At 47.8% G+C, this 19,674-nt stretch overlaps 1 protein-coding gene across 1 annotated transcript in view; it reads right to left on the bottom strand.

Annotated features, from left to right (window-relative positions):
* The window catches only part of LOC308581478 (uncharacterized protein), a 34,169-nt gene extending 20,936 nt beyond the window's left edge, over positions 1 to 13,233 (bottom strand). Inside the window, exons 1-4 of the mRNA XM_081183888.1 lie at positions 13,079 to 13,233; positions 10,016 to 10,997; positions 6,195 to 6,284; positions 3,982 to 4,385 (exon numbers count right to left, since the gene is read on the bottom strand). Coding sequence (XP_081040014.1) covers positions 3,982 to 4,385; positions 6,195 to 6,284; positions 10,016 to 10,942 — 1,421 coding nt within the window. The 5' untranslated portion in view covers positions 10,943 to 10,997; positions 13,079 to 13,233. The remainder of the gene's footprint in view (positions 1 to 3,981; positions 4,386 to 6,194; positions 6,285 to 10,015; positions 10,998 to 13,078) is intronic.
* Positions 13,234 to 19,674: the final 6,441 nt, after the last annotated feature.

The raw sequence follows: 19,674 nt of genomic DNA, 5'->3' as shown, positions 1-19,674 counted from the left end.
TGGCTCCCTTTGTGGCACTAGGGGGCGCTCTCCTACTGAACGGAAAGCAGGAGGACGTTCAGCACTGACCCTCCTCGCACAGTAGATGTTTTAACAGGGACCCCCAAGGGAGCGATATTCCTTGTTTTTCCAAAGCTACGATGGAGAAATTGTGCACTCCTGGTTTTCAGGCAAAGGGTGGGGAACAGACCAACCTCCCTCATCCCCCAGCTCACACATTTGTCTAAAGAAACAAGTGGACTAGATTTGCCTCTCTGGACAAAGCGTCCTCGTGCATACTCTCACAAATATTATCACCCACTTTGATTTTTTTTTAAAAATAAAAGTTTCTAGCATTAATAGGACATGAGATGAGACAAAGTGTACAGACACTCTTCTCATTTTTGGGGGGGAGGGAATTAGCTTGCTCCCTTATTTCAGCATTTTACTTTGTGCCCACCCCCAGAAAAATTCCTATGCTATGTTATAGGTCCTGTTTTCCCTTTCCCATATAGCAGTCTAATCGGATGCTTAATTGCCCCAGTTATCTGAACCGTATCTGTGGAGATTAATCTTACGCAGGGGTCAGCAAACTTTTTCAGCAGGAGGCCAGTCCACTGTCCCTCAGACCTTGTGGGGGGGCAGAGTACATTTTTTTGGGGGGGATGAATGAATTCCTATGCCCCACAAATAACCCAGAGATGCATTTTAAATAAAAGGACACATTCTACTCATGTAAAAACATGCCGATTCCTGGACCGTCCGCGGGCCAGATTGAGAAGGCGATTGGGCCAGATCCAGCCCCCGGGCCTTAGTTTGTCTACCCATGATCTTATGCCTTTTTTCAAGCACCTACTTGCCCTTTATGCTCTTAGGTATATGGCATCACGTTTTATGAGGCTCCTGGGGGCAATGAGATAAAGACCTCAAAGGACAAAACAAACAAACAAATGAAGAGCTGTGTACCTCCTTGCTCCCCCAGATTGTCTCTAATCAAAATGTGTGTGTGCAGTGAACAGCAGCACTCCTGGCTGAACTCAGCTAGCAGAGGAATGCTCATATTTATAGCACTGGACATGTACACGCCTCTTAATCCTGTGATTTAAAGCTGGCTTGTGCCTCTTCTCACAATTAAAAAAACATTCTCCAAGGAAATGCAAGAACCACAGCCCACCCCAGAGTCATCTTGCATTCTTCTGTGCCCAGGGACTGTTCACTTTTGTGGACAAGATGTCATTATTTCTGGAAGTCTTAAGGTGGGAGTTTTAGGTAGGGTGGCAAGTCCAGTGCACTTTCCAGTTCACCTAGAAGAGCATGTGGACAACACACACTATGTTTCTACACCAGGGGTGGTGAACCTATGCCCTTCCAGATTTTGCTGGATCCCAACAACCAGCCTGAGGCAACATGGCCAGTGGCCAGGCATAAGGCTGACTTACAGTAGGCAGAAAAACTAGCCTACCAAGAGCCACCCCAGAGGAGAGCATGCAGCCACAGGGAGATGCCTGCTCTCAAGAGAACCATCTTAGGCGCCGTAGCAAGAGGCATTTTATGTGCAAGAGGATCAGTGAAGTTTTTCCTTCACCATGAAACAAATAATATCCACTCACATCAGGAATTTCATTTCAATAAACCCCATGCCCTTGGCAGAAGATGACCTGCAGCCCAACCCCTGGGCAGAAAGCAGGGAGGAGTTGTAGCTCAGAGTTACAAAACAGGCGCTGGAGGCTCCAGGGTCAGATCATAGCATTTCTCAGCTCAATCGCTTAACTGGATGTATTGCTGGAAAACGTTTTGGTAAACAGAACAAAGAGGTTGGCTGCTGCCAACTGCTTGACAATACGAGTGGGTTAATAGTACTGGGCAAAATAACCCATTGACCTGGTTCAGTACGAGGCAGCTCCCTGTGTTCTCAACACCAATTTGATCACAGGCAGCTGAAGGGCAGATAAGAAAACAGGCTGCAAGTCTGACACAGCTCCACCTGCCTGTTCCCCAAGTCAGCCCAAGGTGCCTCTTAGCTGCCTTCCAAAACAGCAGCAATACCCCATCACAGAAGACAACCCCATGAAGCACCACAATTTGGTTCGGTATTTCCAAGCTTGTTTTCTACAGATCCCCAGCCTCTTCCATCGCTTTTAGAGATGAACAAGTCAGGATCAGCCAAGAAACAAGCAGCCAAAGAAAACTAGATACACTCCTAATATCAGGGGTGGGAAAGCTCAACCAGCCCAAAGACCAGGTTGCTCTGTCTTCCATCCAGCGAAGCAAGAGGTATCATCAGAGTTCAAAGAAAAGGCAGGCGAAAACAACAGAGGGTGCAGAGCACAACCAGTGGGAGAGGAAGGCCTAGGGGGAGGGGGTGTGGCTTGGGGGTGAGCCCTGTATGGCAAACAGAGAAGGTCCTCCATCGACTGTAAGAGAAGCAAGGAGAAACAGGGCCGCTTTGGGAGAAAAGGAACACAATGGCAGTCAGGCCCCGCCCCTGCCTGCAGCCTCTCCCTCTCCTGTGCAGGACACATGACCCTGACAGAGACACCCAGTGTTCCTTCCACTTTGGCAACTGCTTGGCTTTGCCAGCCAAAACTCGTTGACTTAATTACAAGGAGCAGAAAGTCCGGACAAGGAGAGGCAGCCCCTTGCTGCTCCAGTAGAGACAAAGAGCAACACTGGGAAGGAGAGCTGAAGGCGAGGCTGGCAGATGGCATCTGTACAAACAGCAGAAGGGGAGGGGGGTGCAGCCGCAGCAGCAACAGGCCTCTTTCATTGGGGGTCTCCAGACTCTCTGGCCACACCCGAAACGAAAAGAGCTGAGGGAATTGTTAAGACAAGTAAGAATGATCTGGTTCAGGCGCAGCTACTCAGGGATGGTCACAGGAGGGTGACCAGCATTGGCCAGAGCCAGAGTTCTGTGATGCGAAGGACAAAGCCACACACGATGGGGGGAGGTGTTAATGAAAAGCCGGCCAACGTTTTATTGGGGTCTGAAGGCAAATACCACTCACAGCTGGAGCCTCCTTATTGGCAAGGAGGAATGGCATGAAGGGCCCCTCGGGGCAACGAAGCAAGCTCCCAACACACAATGCAGAACGCCAATTACGTTTTCTCGGTGTGTCTTTAATTCTGAGGTAAAACTTTTTTGGTTTTCCTGTAACGGATGCAGGGCACCAACTCAGCACCGGCCACACACAGATCGGGGGCATGGCACTCCCACACCCCATGGCTGCCCTTCTCAGAGCAATACAAATGTTGTTTGCCCGCCCACCCAGCCGGTCAGCAAAGGGCATTTTCACCACCAGAGCCTTTTCTACTCTCTAGGTTAAACTCCACTGGCTGGGCAATGCTTTCTCTCCTTCTCTATCGGCTATCCTAAAGAGGCATGTTTTAAACAGCAGCAATTTTCTCCTCACTACAGCAGCTCCACCAAACCCATCACACCTCTCCTGAGGCCTAAGCAGGCTCCAGGACTCCCATTTTCTAACCGTGCCCCCCTCCCTCCTTACAACAGAAGAGCCAAGCACCCCTCTCCCTAATCCTCTCCCAAAAGAATGCCGAATGTGGGCACCCATTCCTCCCTCCCCCAGGCTACCCTTCGACAACTTTCCCCACCCTCAAATTCCTGCTTCTGTTTGGGTAGCTAACCCAAGGCACCAAATCGACTCCTGTGTTGGAGATACTTCTGGACAGCAAGGGAAAGGCAGGAGAGGCAGCCCCCTACCTTTGCCAGTCCTCGCCTCCAGTCACCCATCTGCCTGCGCACAGAAATACTGTCAGTGGGGGGAAGGTCCTTTTTCACTTTTTTGCCCCTTAAAGGGCCAGTGGCACAGATGGGAGAGGTAGGACAGTCTCTTAAATAGTAGGTCTGCTACATCACTGCTAAAGAAATATATATATATAAAAACGAGAGGCTGGCGGCTCTTATTTCTCCCTTTCCACCTATCACCACTGCCTGCTGCACCAGGAACTAGTTTGCGGCCGCAGAGATTCCAGTTGGAGGCAGGCTAGTGCAAGCAGGCCAGCAGACAGAGAGTTATCAGCAACTGGAGTCCCAGGTTACTGCGAAGATAGGGGCCGCCCCCAGGAGGGTTCAGCTGCTCCTTGCATCCTTTCCCGTGCCATCCCTGGTAACAGTGGCACTGGAAGTGGGCCTTGAGGAAGGCAGTGTCATCCTGAGAGAAGTTCCCTGTGGCCTCAAACAGCCTCTTGCCCTGCCCGGGAGCGTTGCGGTGGATCTCGAAGCTGGCTGGGTTGAGATGCAAGAAGACGTCAGTGTTGCTGAAAATGCGCCGGCAGCGTCCGTGGCCGCTGCACAGAGTGTGGCTGCAGAGTTCTGCAGCTGTGGTCACGTTAACGATGTAACGGCCAAGGCCTTCCTCTATGTAGTTTTTAATCAGCTGGCACGTTTCCTGCAGAGGAGAGGATTCAAAATTAGCAACAGGAACTGGGAGACCAGCAGCTACAGCCAGGTGGTGAGATTTCACTCTTATTGAATCCCTGATGCAAGAAGATCCAATGGAAGCATCTATCCATCCATCCTGCAATCCAGCAGTTTAGATTTCTGAGTCAAAATTCATATCTGAGAGTAAATTCCATTTATTTCCATGGAGCTTACTTCTTGGTAAGCATGCATAGGGTTTCTGCCTTGGTCAATATTTTTCCCTTTCCTAAACCCTAATAATACATTACTTATGTGTGGAGCATTTCTGTGCGGACCCATGCTTCCAAGTGCTGAACCCAGGTCTACAACCACCTCAGCTTGCACCTGACTTCGTCTACAGAGAAAATTCAGAGCATGAGCACCTGCTTGTGCAAAGGGGCTGCATGCAGTCAGGACATCCAGTCATGGAGGAAGAAGGTCCGATGGAGGAGGCCAAAAGCCCAGCCCCCTCTGCTGACATGCCCTACATATGAATAATGCATGAACAGATGGGGCTCTATTTGGTAATGGGAATTTATCACTTCCCTCTTTCAATAGGATGACTGAAAAGACTTAAGACATCAGATCCGGATGACACAATCCCCATAGTAGTCTGTACGGTTGCTTCACATCCTTGCAGGAAACTTGGAAGAACTGTTCCCAGCACTGCTTTGCTAAACACGGTGCTTGAAGGCCACTATAAAGGCAGTGTTGACAGCTCAATATGGCTACCCGCAGCTGTTAGGGTGTAGGCTAGGACTTTCACAGCGCAAGGAGGCCTTCCTCAAGACCGAAAGGCTCGAGTTGTGTACAGCCTCAATCTCTACTATTTACACTGAAAGCAGTTATTGCCCATTATGTACTCTGGACACCAAAGGGGGTATCTCTCTATGGTTCCATCTTTTTAGGAAATGATGCATATGCTTGGTATCAACCCTGGTATGGCAACTAGTTGAATTCAATACAAGGAAGTGCTATGGAGGCCTTTGGTGGGGACCATGCCCCCTTGGACAAAGTAGCAAAGCTCCAAGGAAGAGTATCTTTGTACCCCTCAAAGCAAAACGCCATTAGTAGTCAAAAGCCACCCTTCTCCCTCTAGTACCAGGTGGTCGTTGGATTGACAGTATCTATCTATCTATCTATCTATCTATCTATCTATCTATCTGTGCATGTATGTGTATGTATGTATGTATTGGTTAAAACAATAAATGGTGCAGCATGTAACAGGCAACACAGGATCTGGGATTGAAAATAAAGCAATGGCAGTAAAGAGAAACAATACCAGCCATAATACAATAAAAGCTAGATCTTTTCAGGGAGACATGAAATAGCCACTCCCTTGGGAGTCATGAGTTGCCAGGGGACTACAATTTGCACTTGACCTATTAATAAAGCTTAGAGGGAAACAAAATTCTGTCAAATTTATCATGTCTTGCCATGCCTCTTATTACTCTGTGGTAGTTAGATGTCTAGAAAGTCCATTTGTCCCACACCTGAGACCACCAGTGTTCCCTAGAGGGCCTTTCTGGGGTTTTCCGGCATTCAGCAACTTCCAGGTGTTGCCAGTATCTTTTTCAACACATGCCTCTTCCCCTGACAGCCCACCAAAAAGAGGCTGTGCTGATGCTGAGCTGCTAAACCGAACAAATTGCAGAAGTAGCTCCACTAAGAGGGCTGTCTGCTGAATTAAGACAGGACCCGACATGCTCTTGGCAGAAGTGAGATCGAAGAGCCGTTTTATCTGAAAGAAGCTCCCACTAGGCTTGTCTCTCTGGGGCTGGTGCGGAAACATACATACCCGACTTTTAGTGTTCTCTGCATCTCCCCAGAAGATCGTACCAGCTACCCCCAGAGCAGCACTCTCCCCGATGGTGGAGATCAAGTCTTTCTGGAAAGAAACATCCAGGTAGTTCCACAGTTAGTACAGATACAGAATATTAGGAGATTAGTAGGATACTCTCTAGCTCAAGAATGGATAGAAGCTGTTCCGGTTGCTGTGTTATGACTGTTCCTTATTATTTAGTAAAAGGGGGTGCCTTTTAACACCAGTTTCAGCATTATGGTGGAGAGATACGCACAAAATACACACTGTCAGATAAAAGCAACATTTCAGACTGATGAAAAGAGGTGAAAGCCTTGCCTGGCAAACATGTGGGAGGGAGTTTCTTGTTGGTGCTGTGGAGGAAATGGATGGGGGACTGCCTGCCCCCCTGCCCTTGAAGGCTTCGTTCCCATGGAAGTAAGGTAAAGGTAAAAAGGTAAAGAACCCCTGGACGGTTAAGTCCAGTCAAAGGCAACTATGGGGTTGTGGCGCTCATCTCACATTCAGGCCGAGGGAGCCAGCGTTTGACCACAGACAGCTTTCCGTGTCATATGGCCAGCATGACTAAACCGCTTCTGGTGCAACGGAACACTGTAACGAAAACCAGGGTGCACGGAAACGCTGCTTACCTTTCTGCTGCAGCAGTACCTATTTATCTACTCACACTGGTGTGCTTTCAAATGGCTAGGTTGGCTGGAGCTGGGACATTGCACCAGGAGCTCACCCCGTTGCGGGGATTTGAACTGCCAACCTTCTGACTGGCAAGCCCAAGAGGCTCAGTGGTTTAGACTACAATGCCACCCGTGTTCCATGGAAGTAATCTGTTAGGGCCACACACTTGCAGTGGGCAGGGCCAAAACCTCTCTACATGCAATCTCTCAAGAATCTGAAGATACAGAAAGAGTGTAAGGTGGTAAATTATCTTAAGTTAAAATCATCGCCACCTCTTACATTTGCCATCCGTCAATGCACATGCACCACACACCAAAACAGGTGTCACCTGGTGTTGGTAGGCCAGAAAGTTCCACGAAGGATTGGGAATGCCCCGCCACCCGAAAATCTGGAGAGCGGCTGCCAGTTCATGAAGGTAGTACTGAGCCAGACTGAACAATGGTCTGATAGTAGACAGAACAATGGTAAAGCACAGCCCCAATTACATGGAGGATTTACTTTCATTCAATGGGCACTTCCCAATGCAACATGGGCAAGATCAGGGACACAGTGAGACATGCACAAGGTCCTTGGAGGCAGGGCTTGTCCCCATCCTCACTTTCAGCATCTACATTTTCAGGCAGATGTGTGAACATGCCTCCGGTAGAGTACAGACAACCAGGACAAATAACGCTACACCAAATGCAGAGATCATCCTCAGACCTGAAGGGGTTGGGTGAGGAATGGAACTGATAATTGTATTCTATGGATGAATAGGCCTTTAGGCATGTGTGGTTAAAGCTGCCATTTTATTATCAATGACTGTTGCCGAGCAAGAAGGAGCAACAACTCCTTTTTAAAAATATAAAGCTTGGGCGTTACTACCCCTTGCCTAAACATGTCTGAAGTTTGTCATTTTAATTAGCGTTTCACTTACACTGCTTACTTTCAGAGCACCCTCTAGTTAATCTGAATGATTCCTAAGTAGCAGGGATAAAAACCTCCATTCACTAACTTCCACTCTATCCATGGGCAAAGTCAGCCACATAACAAGCAAGGGTTGCATTTTTGAGGCTCTAGAACTCACCACTGGCCACAGATTATTAATTTTTTCCAAAATGCTCAGCTGTAAAGTTGCTCTTGCCTTTGGTTAGAGGTAGAGCATGAAACCAAGTTAAGATCTCAAAGAGAGAAAGACCCAAGTTGCATGCAGGTATCATGCCCACCTCTGCTTCTCCAAACAGCGGATCTGCAAGGTGCAACTGCTGACATAGGTGCCAACTCTCTGGGGCCCTGGGTGCCAGAGTACCCACAAAATTCCCCTTGAAGGGGCTGGGCACCCACAAATTTCAATGCCAGGGCCATGCACATTGCATGGCACCCATGGCCCCGGGCACCCACAGTTGCGGGGCCAAGCTGGCACTCCTGATTGCTGAAGTCCAGTTGTGTAAGGGCAGCTGAAAATTCTGTTTTGGAAACTTCCCCCACCCCAGCCAAGGCAAGATAGAAGCAGTCCAGTCTTAAAACTCATCACAGAGCCCAGTGATGTGCAAGGTCAGAAACTCTGGAAGGAAATCCCCCACCCTGAAGCTTAAGTGCGTTTCCTATTGTAAGTAGCAAACTCAGAAGTGACGGGTCTCTTTATGGTAGTCCCAGCCACACACCTTCTAAGATTATACAACAATCTTATAATGATAAAATAACAATAACTGGGGATGTGCTGCAATAAAACACTTTCCAGCTAAATCTACTGTTTTCTGTACACATACTTGGGAAATGATTTGGAGTGCTCCAATATCTTTCAGAGTAACTTATGTTGTGTTTTTCATAATGTCTCATTACATGTAACATAACTTGTACACCATGGGTAGACAAACTAAGGCCTCTAAATATAGCCCACGGATGGCCCGGGAATCAGCATGTTTTTACATGAGTAGAATGCATCCTTTTATTTAAAATGCATCTCTGGGTTATTTGTGGGGCAGAAGATAGTACAGAAGATAGTACATTTTTGCCTATGGACAAGCCAGTCACATCAATCGTGACACTACTAGCCTCAGTGGGGGCATCTGCATGATCCTGCTGCTTCTTACAGTGCCTGGTAGCCTCAGAAGTTACCTTGGGAAACTGCAGGAAGCAGAAGCAATGCAGCTTGGCTTTCAGCACAGATCTACACTCCAAAGGCTGTGGCACCATGGCAAAGGACTACTCTGAAGTTGGCATGCCTGGATGCTCTTCAAGCCAACAGAACTTGGGTCAATAGACTACATCCCCTTACCAACCCTGTGTGCTTCAGTGCGCCAGAACTAAGCCCACCCACAGGAACAATTTGGAGTGCAACTTCCGACTTCTCCAGCTCAGTGGTCCCCAATGGGCTGGACATGTATCCAGCCCAATGGCTCCCTATTCTTTAGGAAAGCCCTTGGCAAAATGCCAGACTAATGATTCTTTCTAGGAGAATTAAATGCCCATAAAGAACAGCACTTTCTTGCAGCAGTGCTGCCACAGCCATACAACCGATGAGGGAGACAGACAGAAGCAGCTGCCTCCTTCCCTCCTCAGCCCCACCCTAGACTTCTTAAGTTTCCATTACACATCAAGTCAATTTGCTTAGGACCAAGATAAAGGAGAAGTCCTTTCCCACCTCCCATTGTACAGCAAATCCACAGGAACCACAGCTCACAGATGCTTCCTGGGAGCAGTCGCAGCCCACAAAACTTTGTTTGGAGACCTAATTAAAGCTTCTGATAAGCAGCCTTTATCTGATCATGCTTATCAGTTATTACCACAAACTAATGCATCTCAGTTATTGCTATAACAGGTCTGAACAACGTTTGACCCAGGAAGGCAAAAGTAGCTCACCAACTAGGTATTGGTGGCCAGCTAAGTGCCAAGTAGCCTCCCACCCTAGCCCCATTGTTTCAGTCTCAGGCAGACAGCACACCAGAAAGTTTATTACACCCCTGGAGAGTGCCATACATTGCTGGTGGATTACCTTTTGGGAGGGTGGATCACAAGCTGGGCTGACCTGTCCTTCAGACTGCTCCTCTACATGGGACAGAAATCCAACCCCAATGGCCCTGGATTCTTGGCTATTTCCCAATTCCAACAGAGTAACATTTACCTGATAGGAAAGGCTTTCTTACCTCGCTTAGGACATTCTGTGTGCGTATATAGGTGGGCCTGGTGTAGACAAAGACCGGTAGGCTATAGTTATCATGGTGCTGCTGGGAGATGCGAAGGGCCTCTCCTACCCGAGACCTCACAAACTTGCGGCCATTTGTGTGGTTGGCCAGCACCTGCTCCAGGTAGATGGAAGGGTAAAGGGCAGTGCTCTCCTTCCAAAGCCAGAAAAGATGGTCGTTGCGTGACTTCTCCACATCTGGGCAGCACCCTGTGTAGCTGTCCTGGTTCTTACTGTAGTCGTGGTTGTAGCAGTCGGGGAAGAGGTAGAAGCCCCACAGCTGCCGGGGGCGATAGTACTTGGCGTATCTCAAGGTCTCGCTCATAAACTCACGGGCATACGACTCAAATTCATACTGAGCCTCCTTCTTCACCTGGTCCTCCAGCAGGTGAGGCTGCCGAGCCTTCACAAGTAAACGGGAGACATTGCGGTAGATGTCTTTCGACTGCCAGTTCCGGACCCAGATGGGTCTCCACTCTTCCCAGTCGATCACAGCCAACCCCTCCTTTGTCTCAGTGCGGATGTATTTCCTAATACTAGATTCCAGTTGGTTCCGATGCTGCTGTAAATTGCTGTTTTGGGGGACACCCCCATTCACAGCCTTCCCCCCATCATAGTAGGGATAGAGGCCCAGGCGCTCTTTATAGAAAATGGTCAAGTTCTGGTCCACAAAAAGTTCATTGGTCGAGGCATGAACGTCAAAGATGCTGAGATCTGGCTGGACACCATAGCGAGGCTTGCATTCCTCGGTTGGTGCATTCCAAGCAACAATGAAAGGCCTGCGGGTGAGAATGGGGGTGAAGGCGGGCTTCTCTTCGTCCTGCCCAGGGGCGCCAGCCACAACCAGGAACACAAACCAAGTCACTTCCAGCACAGAGCTTCCCTGCATCCTCTCCAAGTGGTTTGGGGACAAGGTGGTGGCAGGTTGCAGGCAGAGCAAAGGCCTGCAAAAGAAGACACAAGAAGAGCAGAGAAATGTGTGGTTATGCTAAAGTAAGGAAAAAGAATTACACTTTTTGACCAGGCGCAAGCTCCTTGGTACAACAGGATAAGCTAAAGGCGACCATGTGAAATGCTTCTTTGGAAACAAAGGAAAAAGAATTCCTCAACCAGAACTTTTATCTCTATCAGTAAAACTCCTCCCTCCACTAGTTTTTATCGTACTCAGAAGGTGGAGCTAATTGGGAATTGAAACACACACACACACACACCAGAGAGCTGGCCTAATCTGGTATACAATGACTGTGGCAGTGTTCAGAATTTAGCTATTATTGTTATGATCCCAACCCCCTTTTTAAAAAAACCTGTGGCATCTCAACAGGCAACATGCTTTTATTTTCCAACTTTCGTACCAGTTCCCAGAGCTCCGTCTGCAATCTGGCATAACCCACCATCTGCTACAGGACTGAGAGTTGGAAAAGTCTACAGAGTCTAGCAAAAGCATGGCAGGCACAATCAAATAAACAGCAGCGGAGAGCAGAGCAAAACCTGGCAGAGAGGTTCTCAGAGCCACAAGAATCAGCATGCAGGGACACATGTGTCCAGAAAACCGGCCTCCTGTTTATTTAGTGGCTTCAGGTCTGCCAGCACTGAGAGATACTTCCTAGACAGGGCGGTTCTTAAGGAGAACCTTCCTGCTTTCTTTTCCCTGAAGGCCCGTCATCAGCATAACCCTAGACTAACTGGTGGACCTAGAGGGAGAAAGGGCCATTATACAAGCATACAGATTGTACAAAAGCACCATTGGGCTCAGGAGGAAAATGGGCAAGTAAACAGAGAAGTTAGCCCATCACAACCCTGGCAGCAGAAGCTTTTCACTAAGGAAGCCAAGCAAGTGAGACCTCAGCTTTGATGACCCTTATCACTACTGCTGAAGGAGAGTCCAAGAGCTACTTTGAAAGAACTGCATTTAAAGCCTTCCCCAGCAAAGGATGGTCCTCCAATATCAGAACACTTTCTTAAATTTATACCAAAATGCCTACCTTCCTAACATGAAATTCAGTATTGTCTCTTTCAACACATCAACAAAATCAACACCATTTTAATATTTTTTTAAAAAGGAAGTCATCCTCTGTTTGCAAAATTTTGCTTCCCCATTATACACTCGTAACATCTTCCTGATGAGGAACAACATAGCTTCTAAAGTTTTGGGGGCCCCCCCCCACAGAAAAGTTCACAAGGTTAACTATTTGGTAGAAAGAAAGAATCCCTATCAAATAGCATTTGAGAGGAAAGAGTTGTGGGGAAATGTGGATTTCAGCAACTGAACTAACAGAGTCACTTTTGGAAGAAAAAAAGAAGTCGTCGTCGTTTTAAAGATTGTTACTGCAGCAATCGGACAACGCTAGAAGAACAGGCAGCAGCAAAAAGTGGAAAAACTTAGCTAGAAAAGAAAAGAAAATCAAGACCCAAGTAGTTACGGAAGCCGGGTCAGCAGAACAGATGGAAGAGCACTTCCACGTGCTAACGCAAACACCAAGTCAAATATTCCGAGTTCCGAGCGAGCGTGATCTTTCCAGCAAAAAAATCTGCCCACTAAAAAGCAAGTAGCTTGAAACCGTGATGTTCAGCCAAAATGCAAACCAGAATCACTCGCCACAAAATATTCAAGCGGTGCACATAGGAAGGGGCCGGAAGAAATAAGTTCAAGCGAGAGAGAAAAAGATATTTTCCATTCACTGGCTCGGCTTCCTCAAAAGGGCATTTCATCAACTAGGAGGCTTGCCAAACCAAGCAGGGAAAGCGATCTGCAGTCTTGCAGAAAAACTTGCCCCTGCACAGATGCGCTAGGGGACCCGAGAGAGGAACAGCTAAGCAGAAAGAAAGTACTTTAGGAAAAACCACACTAAACACACACACACACACCTCCTTCTCCTCCTCTCCGATTCCCTGCTCAACTTCAGACACTCCTTGCCAGCCAACTCTAAGCCAGCCCTGAGGGCTCCTCGAACCGCATCTCCATTGTCCTACGGTCCTGGGGCTGGGGGCGGGGAAGCTCTCTGGGTCCCCCGCTGTGCGAACTCACCTGGGTACTTAACTTATCACCCCCCTTGCCAGCTTAAGCAATATATCCTCCTGGGCGCAGAGCAGCCTCTACTTAAAGGGCACATGAGCCCAGTACCACCCACCCGCTTCTCCGGCAAGTCCGCTTCTCCCTTAAAAGATCAGAGCGAGGGACAGCCCATTGCCGACTTCAGGAAAGGGGGAGAAGGGGCACACCATGGAACAAGCCTTCTGCGGACTTTTGCGCGAGCAGCAAGAACCGAGAAAGACGTTTGAGAGCTGATATCCTTGCACACTTTGATTTTGCAACGCTCGGGTGCAAATGGCGTTGTTTCCGCCGCCCCCTCAGTACTGTCCGGTGTGAGTGCTCCCCCGCCTAGCGGAGCCACTTGGTACAATCCAGCTGCTTTCCGTATGCCAAGTGTGGCTTTGCCTCTTAAAGGGAAGCGAACATCTCGGCAGTCGGGTGGAATGTAATATGGTAGTAGGCGAGGTGCCAGCAAGTTCGCAGACCCCGGTGAGCAAAGGCGGTTGCAGTCACCCCCCCCACCCCGGCCACCCCCAGCCTCTACAGGAAAAGGCGATGGGTTTATGGAGGAGTGGGGCTTGAGTTGCCAGCCACTCAGAGCTCTTCTTCGCAAGGGGTTGCTCACTCGGGATAAGGAAGGCCAACTTGGCTCCGCGACTGAGGGTGCCCAGGGCATGGGTGCCATGCAGTGTGCATGGCCCTGGCACTGAAATTTGTGGGTGCCGAGCCCCTTAATGGGGAATTTTGTGGGTACTCAGGCATCCACCCAGGGCCCCTGGGTGTTGGCACCTATGCTTGGGACTTTATTCAAAGTAGAAATTGCCAGGGCTCAGCCCTGGAATTCATTTCCAGCACAGTACCAGAAACCTGGGAGGAGTGCCCCTTGGCATGTGCAGAGTGCCCTTCCTTCAAAACTCAATACACTCACAGCAACCCCACACCGTGCATATCATTAGAAAATGAAGCTCCTCGATCAAAGGGTGCAACAATTTATATCAAGCTCAGCCAGCATAGTGCCCTTGATATGTTGTTGGACTACAACTCCCATCAGATTCGGCAAGTTCGTGTGACCAATGATCAGGCATGGCAGGAGTTGTAGTCCAACGTCGGGAGAGCCCCATGTTGGCTGCCCCTGGTTCATATCATATACACTTACATGAAAGGTTTAGAGTGCAGCAAGCTTTACATACATCGTGTGTACAGCAGCCCGGCAAGGTACATCTGTTATACAGTATTATCCTCATTTTTGCATATCACAGACTGAAGGGACTGAGAGATGGTCTTGGAGAGGAGAGATTTGAGTTGGGGACTTTTCTGATTCTGAGCTTGGTTGCAGGAATTGTGCCACACTAATTCTAGGCAGGCCTGAACCCCATCACCCCTCTTTTTAGCAATTAAGTGCTGGGAATGTTGTAGGCAACCAGTGCTCTCTTCATTTTATCTATGTGCCCACCAATACCTCCTGAAGCTGCCCCCTTTATTCCATCCCATTAGAGTCAGTATTTTATATGATCAAAATTAGGGACAGTATTTTATATGATCAAAATTGTTTGTTTGTTTTAAACCATTTTTCCTGTTTGGATGGCTTGGCATAGACAATTAAGCCTCAGTCCTTCCCCAAAACTGCCACGATAATGAAATGGAGGTGGGGTAGGACTGGAGTTCATGAGAAAACTTCCTGAGAAGGAGAAACTAAAGGAGGGTAATGGAGACTCCTGGCTGGCTATTACTGAGCTTCATTAATCCAAAATTCTGGGGTTCATAGTTAATGAAGTTCTATTTCTGGCCTCCCAAGGAGCCTTGAGCGACAACTGTTCTATAAGAGCTTTTGCCCCAAACAAGAATTTCTGAAGGCCAAACAACTTGTGGGCACCCCCCTTCCCACACCATCCCTCTCAGTGGCAATTGGTATAAGGATTGACTTGGGAGCACTGGCTCTATTATCAAGACCACAAAGCGGTTGTTATGTCCAGAGCTTGGAATCCCTCAGAGCAGTCATTTGATTATAGACTGCAGATAAGCATCTGCCGCAGGAGCAATCTGCCTTTCACTGAACAGCCATTGTCTTGTGAAGGAGAGTCTTCTTCCCAGGAATGTGCCTGTCGGCCTCGCTGGGTGGCTCCCAGTATCCTGGCAACAGGGGGCATCATGCCAATGCAGGATGCTGCCATTGCAAACAATTAGCACATACCTACTGGCCAGTGCTCTGGAGCTTTTCCAAAGTGTCACTAGAAATTGGGAGAAAATGCAGCTCTTGAGAGCTAAGATGCCAAATAGTTGGGTTTTGTTCAACAATGAAGTTTGGCTCCTTTCCCCACATGCTGTCACCAGAACACACACTTCACCAGGAAGCATACCCAGGAGTCAATGGAGAGTGTATAATTTTGGAAGCCCAGGAAAAATGCTGCAAGTGACACCAGCCTGATCAGACCCAAGAGCATTCTGCGCTCCCAGTGTGTTGACTGGTTTTTTACTGGCACAAATATTAACATCTGGGAGTGTGGACCAGAGAAGGACTGAGCAGCCTGGTGGCTGGCACCATCCTGTGCCTTATCTACTCTTCTCTTCTTGGCCAGTAAGACTGACTGCTTCAAGTTGATAGTATGACTAGGTGTGTATGGGTTTTGTTTTTGTTTTTCTTTTAATCTGCTTGCAGGATGAGTATTTTTGTGGAACCCACTGTGTTGATTGAGTGATTACAGCTGGGAGCGTGATGGTGGACCCAGAACTTATCTCAGGTTTGACTCATAAGTACTGACGAGGCTGTGTGTGGTGGGGTTAATCCTGAAGTAACAACATAAAGCAGGATTGCTACCTTGGGAAGTGATAAAGGACACTGTCAGTTAGGAACAGGAATTATTGGCCAGTGGCCAGGTCCTGTGGGAGAAACAGGCCTGTGGCCTGAGTGAAGGTAAGCCTGGTTCTGTTGGGGTTCCCCTGAGTGGGTATGGAAAACAGATTCTGGCTTGCAGTGTGGGTCATGTTTGTTACTACTGGTCCTTCATTTGCTATCTTTGACCCTAATCCCTTGCTGCACACACTTTAATTGGGTGATGGTGTGAAGATATGTCTTGGGTGGGTATGTGGCAGGGAGCTACTATGATACTACCTCAGTTTTGGTGTTCTGAGCAGGGTGAGCTACAGTTTAAGTGGAGAGGCTGATGATCATCTGGGGAAATGGCTGGTCTCTATGCCCTTTTTCTGACATCTCCACTGCTTTTGGTTGCTTATCTGCTGAGTGTCCTGGTCTTGTGCAGCTTCTGCTGCTGTGTCAATCATCTTGCTTCCTAACAGGCTTCCTGAGCAAACTGGCAGAGGAGGCCTCTACCATGGCCAATAGTTCTGGGTGACTTCAACATCTACACAAATGTTGCTATTGGGCCAGTTTGTGACTTTGTGACCTTTGTGGTAACCATGGGCTTCTCTTAAATGGTTGTTGGGCTGAAAGATCAAGCAAGACACATCCTGATTCCCAATATAGTGATTCCCAGTGGTGTGAGGCAATGGACTGTAAGGGTATGTGTGAAATGTATTCCTTTGTCATGGATGGGCCACCATGTAGTGAAGTTAGATTGGTGGGGGCAATTCCTCCCTGCAGCTATGGTGGGTCTGCTCAAATGGTCTGTCCTCAAAGACTGAGGAGAGTCACTTTACTATGGAGAGACTTTGACTCCACAGTAGTTTCAGTTTCAGTGTAAGTGTCCAATGACACAACCTTCGATGCGTTGTAGAATTACTTTCAGACGATGTGGACACATGGCTTGCAGCTTTCCTTTATGTGCCTTTTTGCCCTCTGTTCCTCTTGGTTTATTAAATCTAGCAGAATAAATTTAACTGGTTGGGTTTAGAGTGTGGTAAGCTCTTCTTGGGGATTTTTCTTTTTTGATTATGCAGTCTATGCATTTTGTTGGATAATATTGTCTCCCGAGACAGAGGGATGCCAACCAATTGCTTGGGACGTCCTAGAGTCAAAATGTATGTATGTATGTATGTATGTATGTATGTATGTATGTATATTGGTGTGTGTGTGTGGGGGTGCTTTTTAAAAGAATTATTCCAGTTCAGTTTCCATCTGAAATAAAAAAGTTCCATTAATCAACAGAAATCTCTACGAGAAACATTTAGGGCTTTTTAGTTTAGAGAAAAGGGAAGTAAGAGGGATCATGATAGCAGCGCATAAGGCCGGGCATGCTGTGGACAAAGTGGATTGCAAAAAAACATTTTCTCCTCTTTCGTAACACTGGAACTCATGAGCATTCTGTGAAGCTGGGAGTGGAAGAGTCAGGACAGAAAAATGTACTTCTTCACAGAGCGCCTAACCATACTATGGAATTCACTCCCACAGGAGGCAGAGATGACCACCAACTTAGATTATTTTAAAAGAGGATTAGACAAATTTATGGAGGGTAAGGCTATCAATGGCTGCTGGGCACAATAGTTACGCTCTACCATCACTGTTGGGGAACAGTAAGCCTCCGAATGACAGTTGCTGGGAATCACAAATAGGGAGCACTTGGGTCCTACTTTGGGGATTCCCACAGGCATTTGGTTGGCCAGGATGCTGAACTAGATGGGCTGCCACCGACCTGAACCAACAGGCTCTTCTTATGTTCAGGCACTGGATGCTGCTGAAGAGAAGAAGTATGTGAGATTTGCAGCAAGCAATCCTATGCATAGCAGTGAGGCTGTGTGCAGGCCAAGTTAATGGCACAGGATTAGGAAAATAGGAAGCTGCCTTATACTCAGTCAGACCATTGGTCCATCTCAGCTCAGTACTGTCTACTGTGTACTACTCAGTACTGTCTACCTGCGGCCTTCTCCTTGAAAGGTAGACGTTTTTCCCCTGAGCTATGGCCCTTCACCTGCTAAGGAAACAGGCAGCAAACAACCATGCTTCATTGTCAGGTGCATTGCATCATATTGGCACAACCAGAGAGAGGACCCACTGATTTTTGCTTACCACATCCCTTACACTGTTCTCAGCCTCCCGTCAGATTGTGAGGGGGACTTCTCTGTGCTAATTAACCTCTGAGATTCTTTGTGGCAGTTGACTTGTTCACAATTGCCACCTTCCATGGGAGGAACAGGACTGTTACACAGTTCAAGGACATTTCTGGGTGTGTGGGTGTGTGTGACTGGAGATACTGTATAGCCAGTCTGTCAGAAAAGCAGCCTTTTTGTTGCTAGGTTTCACACCACTGCAGGAAAATCCAGCTTTTTATTTGGAGCAGCCAGATAACGCCAGGGAACGTCTGTTTCCTTCCTGCACAGGAAGTTCCTCCACCCAGGCATCATGTTAGAGGAAACCCCCTGAGGGGGTTTGCCTCTGACAGGCTCAATTTTGTACGTCAAAGCTATACTTTCACCACACACGAAAAAACAAACTGCATCACCAGGTGTGGCCAAGAAAACAGTGTGATGTCCAGAACTATGACAATGCTAATAAGGTTTCCAGGTTCCTAGATCCCAACAGGATACAGAGACATTTCTGCAAAGAGGCACTGGAAATTTCTACCACCTGTCCCTCTGGCAGTGCTTCTGCACTTGTAACAGTGCGCTGGTACTTAGCGATAATGCCTTTAATTTTGAGGTTCCCCAATGTGGTGCTCATGGCATCCATGGTCCCTGAGCAGCATTCCTTTGATGCGCACGAAACCTCTGAGACTCCCCACCCACACTCCTGTTGGTCAAGAGGCAGTGAGAGTGGTTAACTTTTTTTTCCTTTGAAAAGTAGATACATCTGAAGGAGGAGGTTTGGACAAGTGACTTTCTTTCCCACTGCTGCATTAAACCTTATGCTTTTCGAAATTCAGCTGAAATAATTTGACTTTTCCAGAGATTCATTGGAAAAGCAGAGCGGGCATGTGCACAACTTCATTCTCCCTGTTTGTGTTGTGACTGATCCAGGGGACAGAAGTGATCAGAGGGGTGGCATCCACAGCACACACTCAGAAATTCTAATGTGCCCATGGGCTTTAAAAAAAAGTTGGCAACTCCTGCCTTAAAATTCAGTAGTAGAAATTCTGTTTTTTAAAAAGCATACTGGGAAATGTGTGTGTTGCAGGTACACACTCATGGTTGTAAGTGGGATGGTAAACCAAACACAAACAAGAAGAACTGCTGATCAGTAAAAATAAAGGAAAACTCAGACCTGGAACCTCACATAAACTAGTGTTTGAATTCTTCTGTGTTTCCTTGCCTTCTGACTTCTCTGTTTATAATCATCCCCGCCACCCCATTGTGTGTGTGTCTGTGTGTGTGTGTCTGATGGTGAATTCTTATGCCGTAATAAATATGTTGGACCCACAAGACCCATTGCTGTTTTTGCTGTTAACAGGGTAATATGGTGACCCCTCTAGAAATCTTTGTAAGAATCCCTAAGCTGAGAGATCTTGCAAAGTGTGCTTGCCAGTTGAGAGGCCTCAGTTGGACACCACAGGCTGCCTAACCAGTGTTGCTGTCCCAGCCACCCCCCAGCCACCTGTTCAGTCCGACCCCCAGTTCCTCTGCCTTTTTCCAAAGCAGATCCGGGATGGGGGAGGGGAAACCAAAGGGCAGCCCATCTGCAATCTGATCACAGCTCCCCCTTC

The sequence above is a fragment of the Podarcis bocagei genome, assembly GCF_964188305.1.
Source record: "Podarcis bocagei genome assembly, chromosome: 2".
NCBI lineage: Eukaryota > Metazoa > Chordata > Lepidosauria > Squamata > Lacertidae > Podarcis > Podarcis bocagei.
Note: the sequence above shows the minus strand (reverse complement) of the source record. Positions and strands in the feature narration are given on the sequence as shown.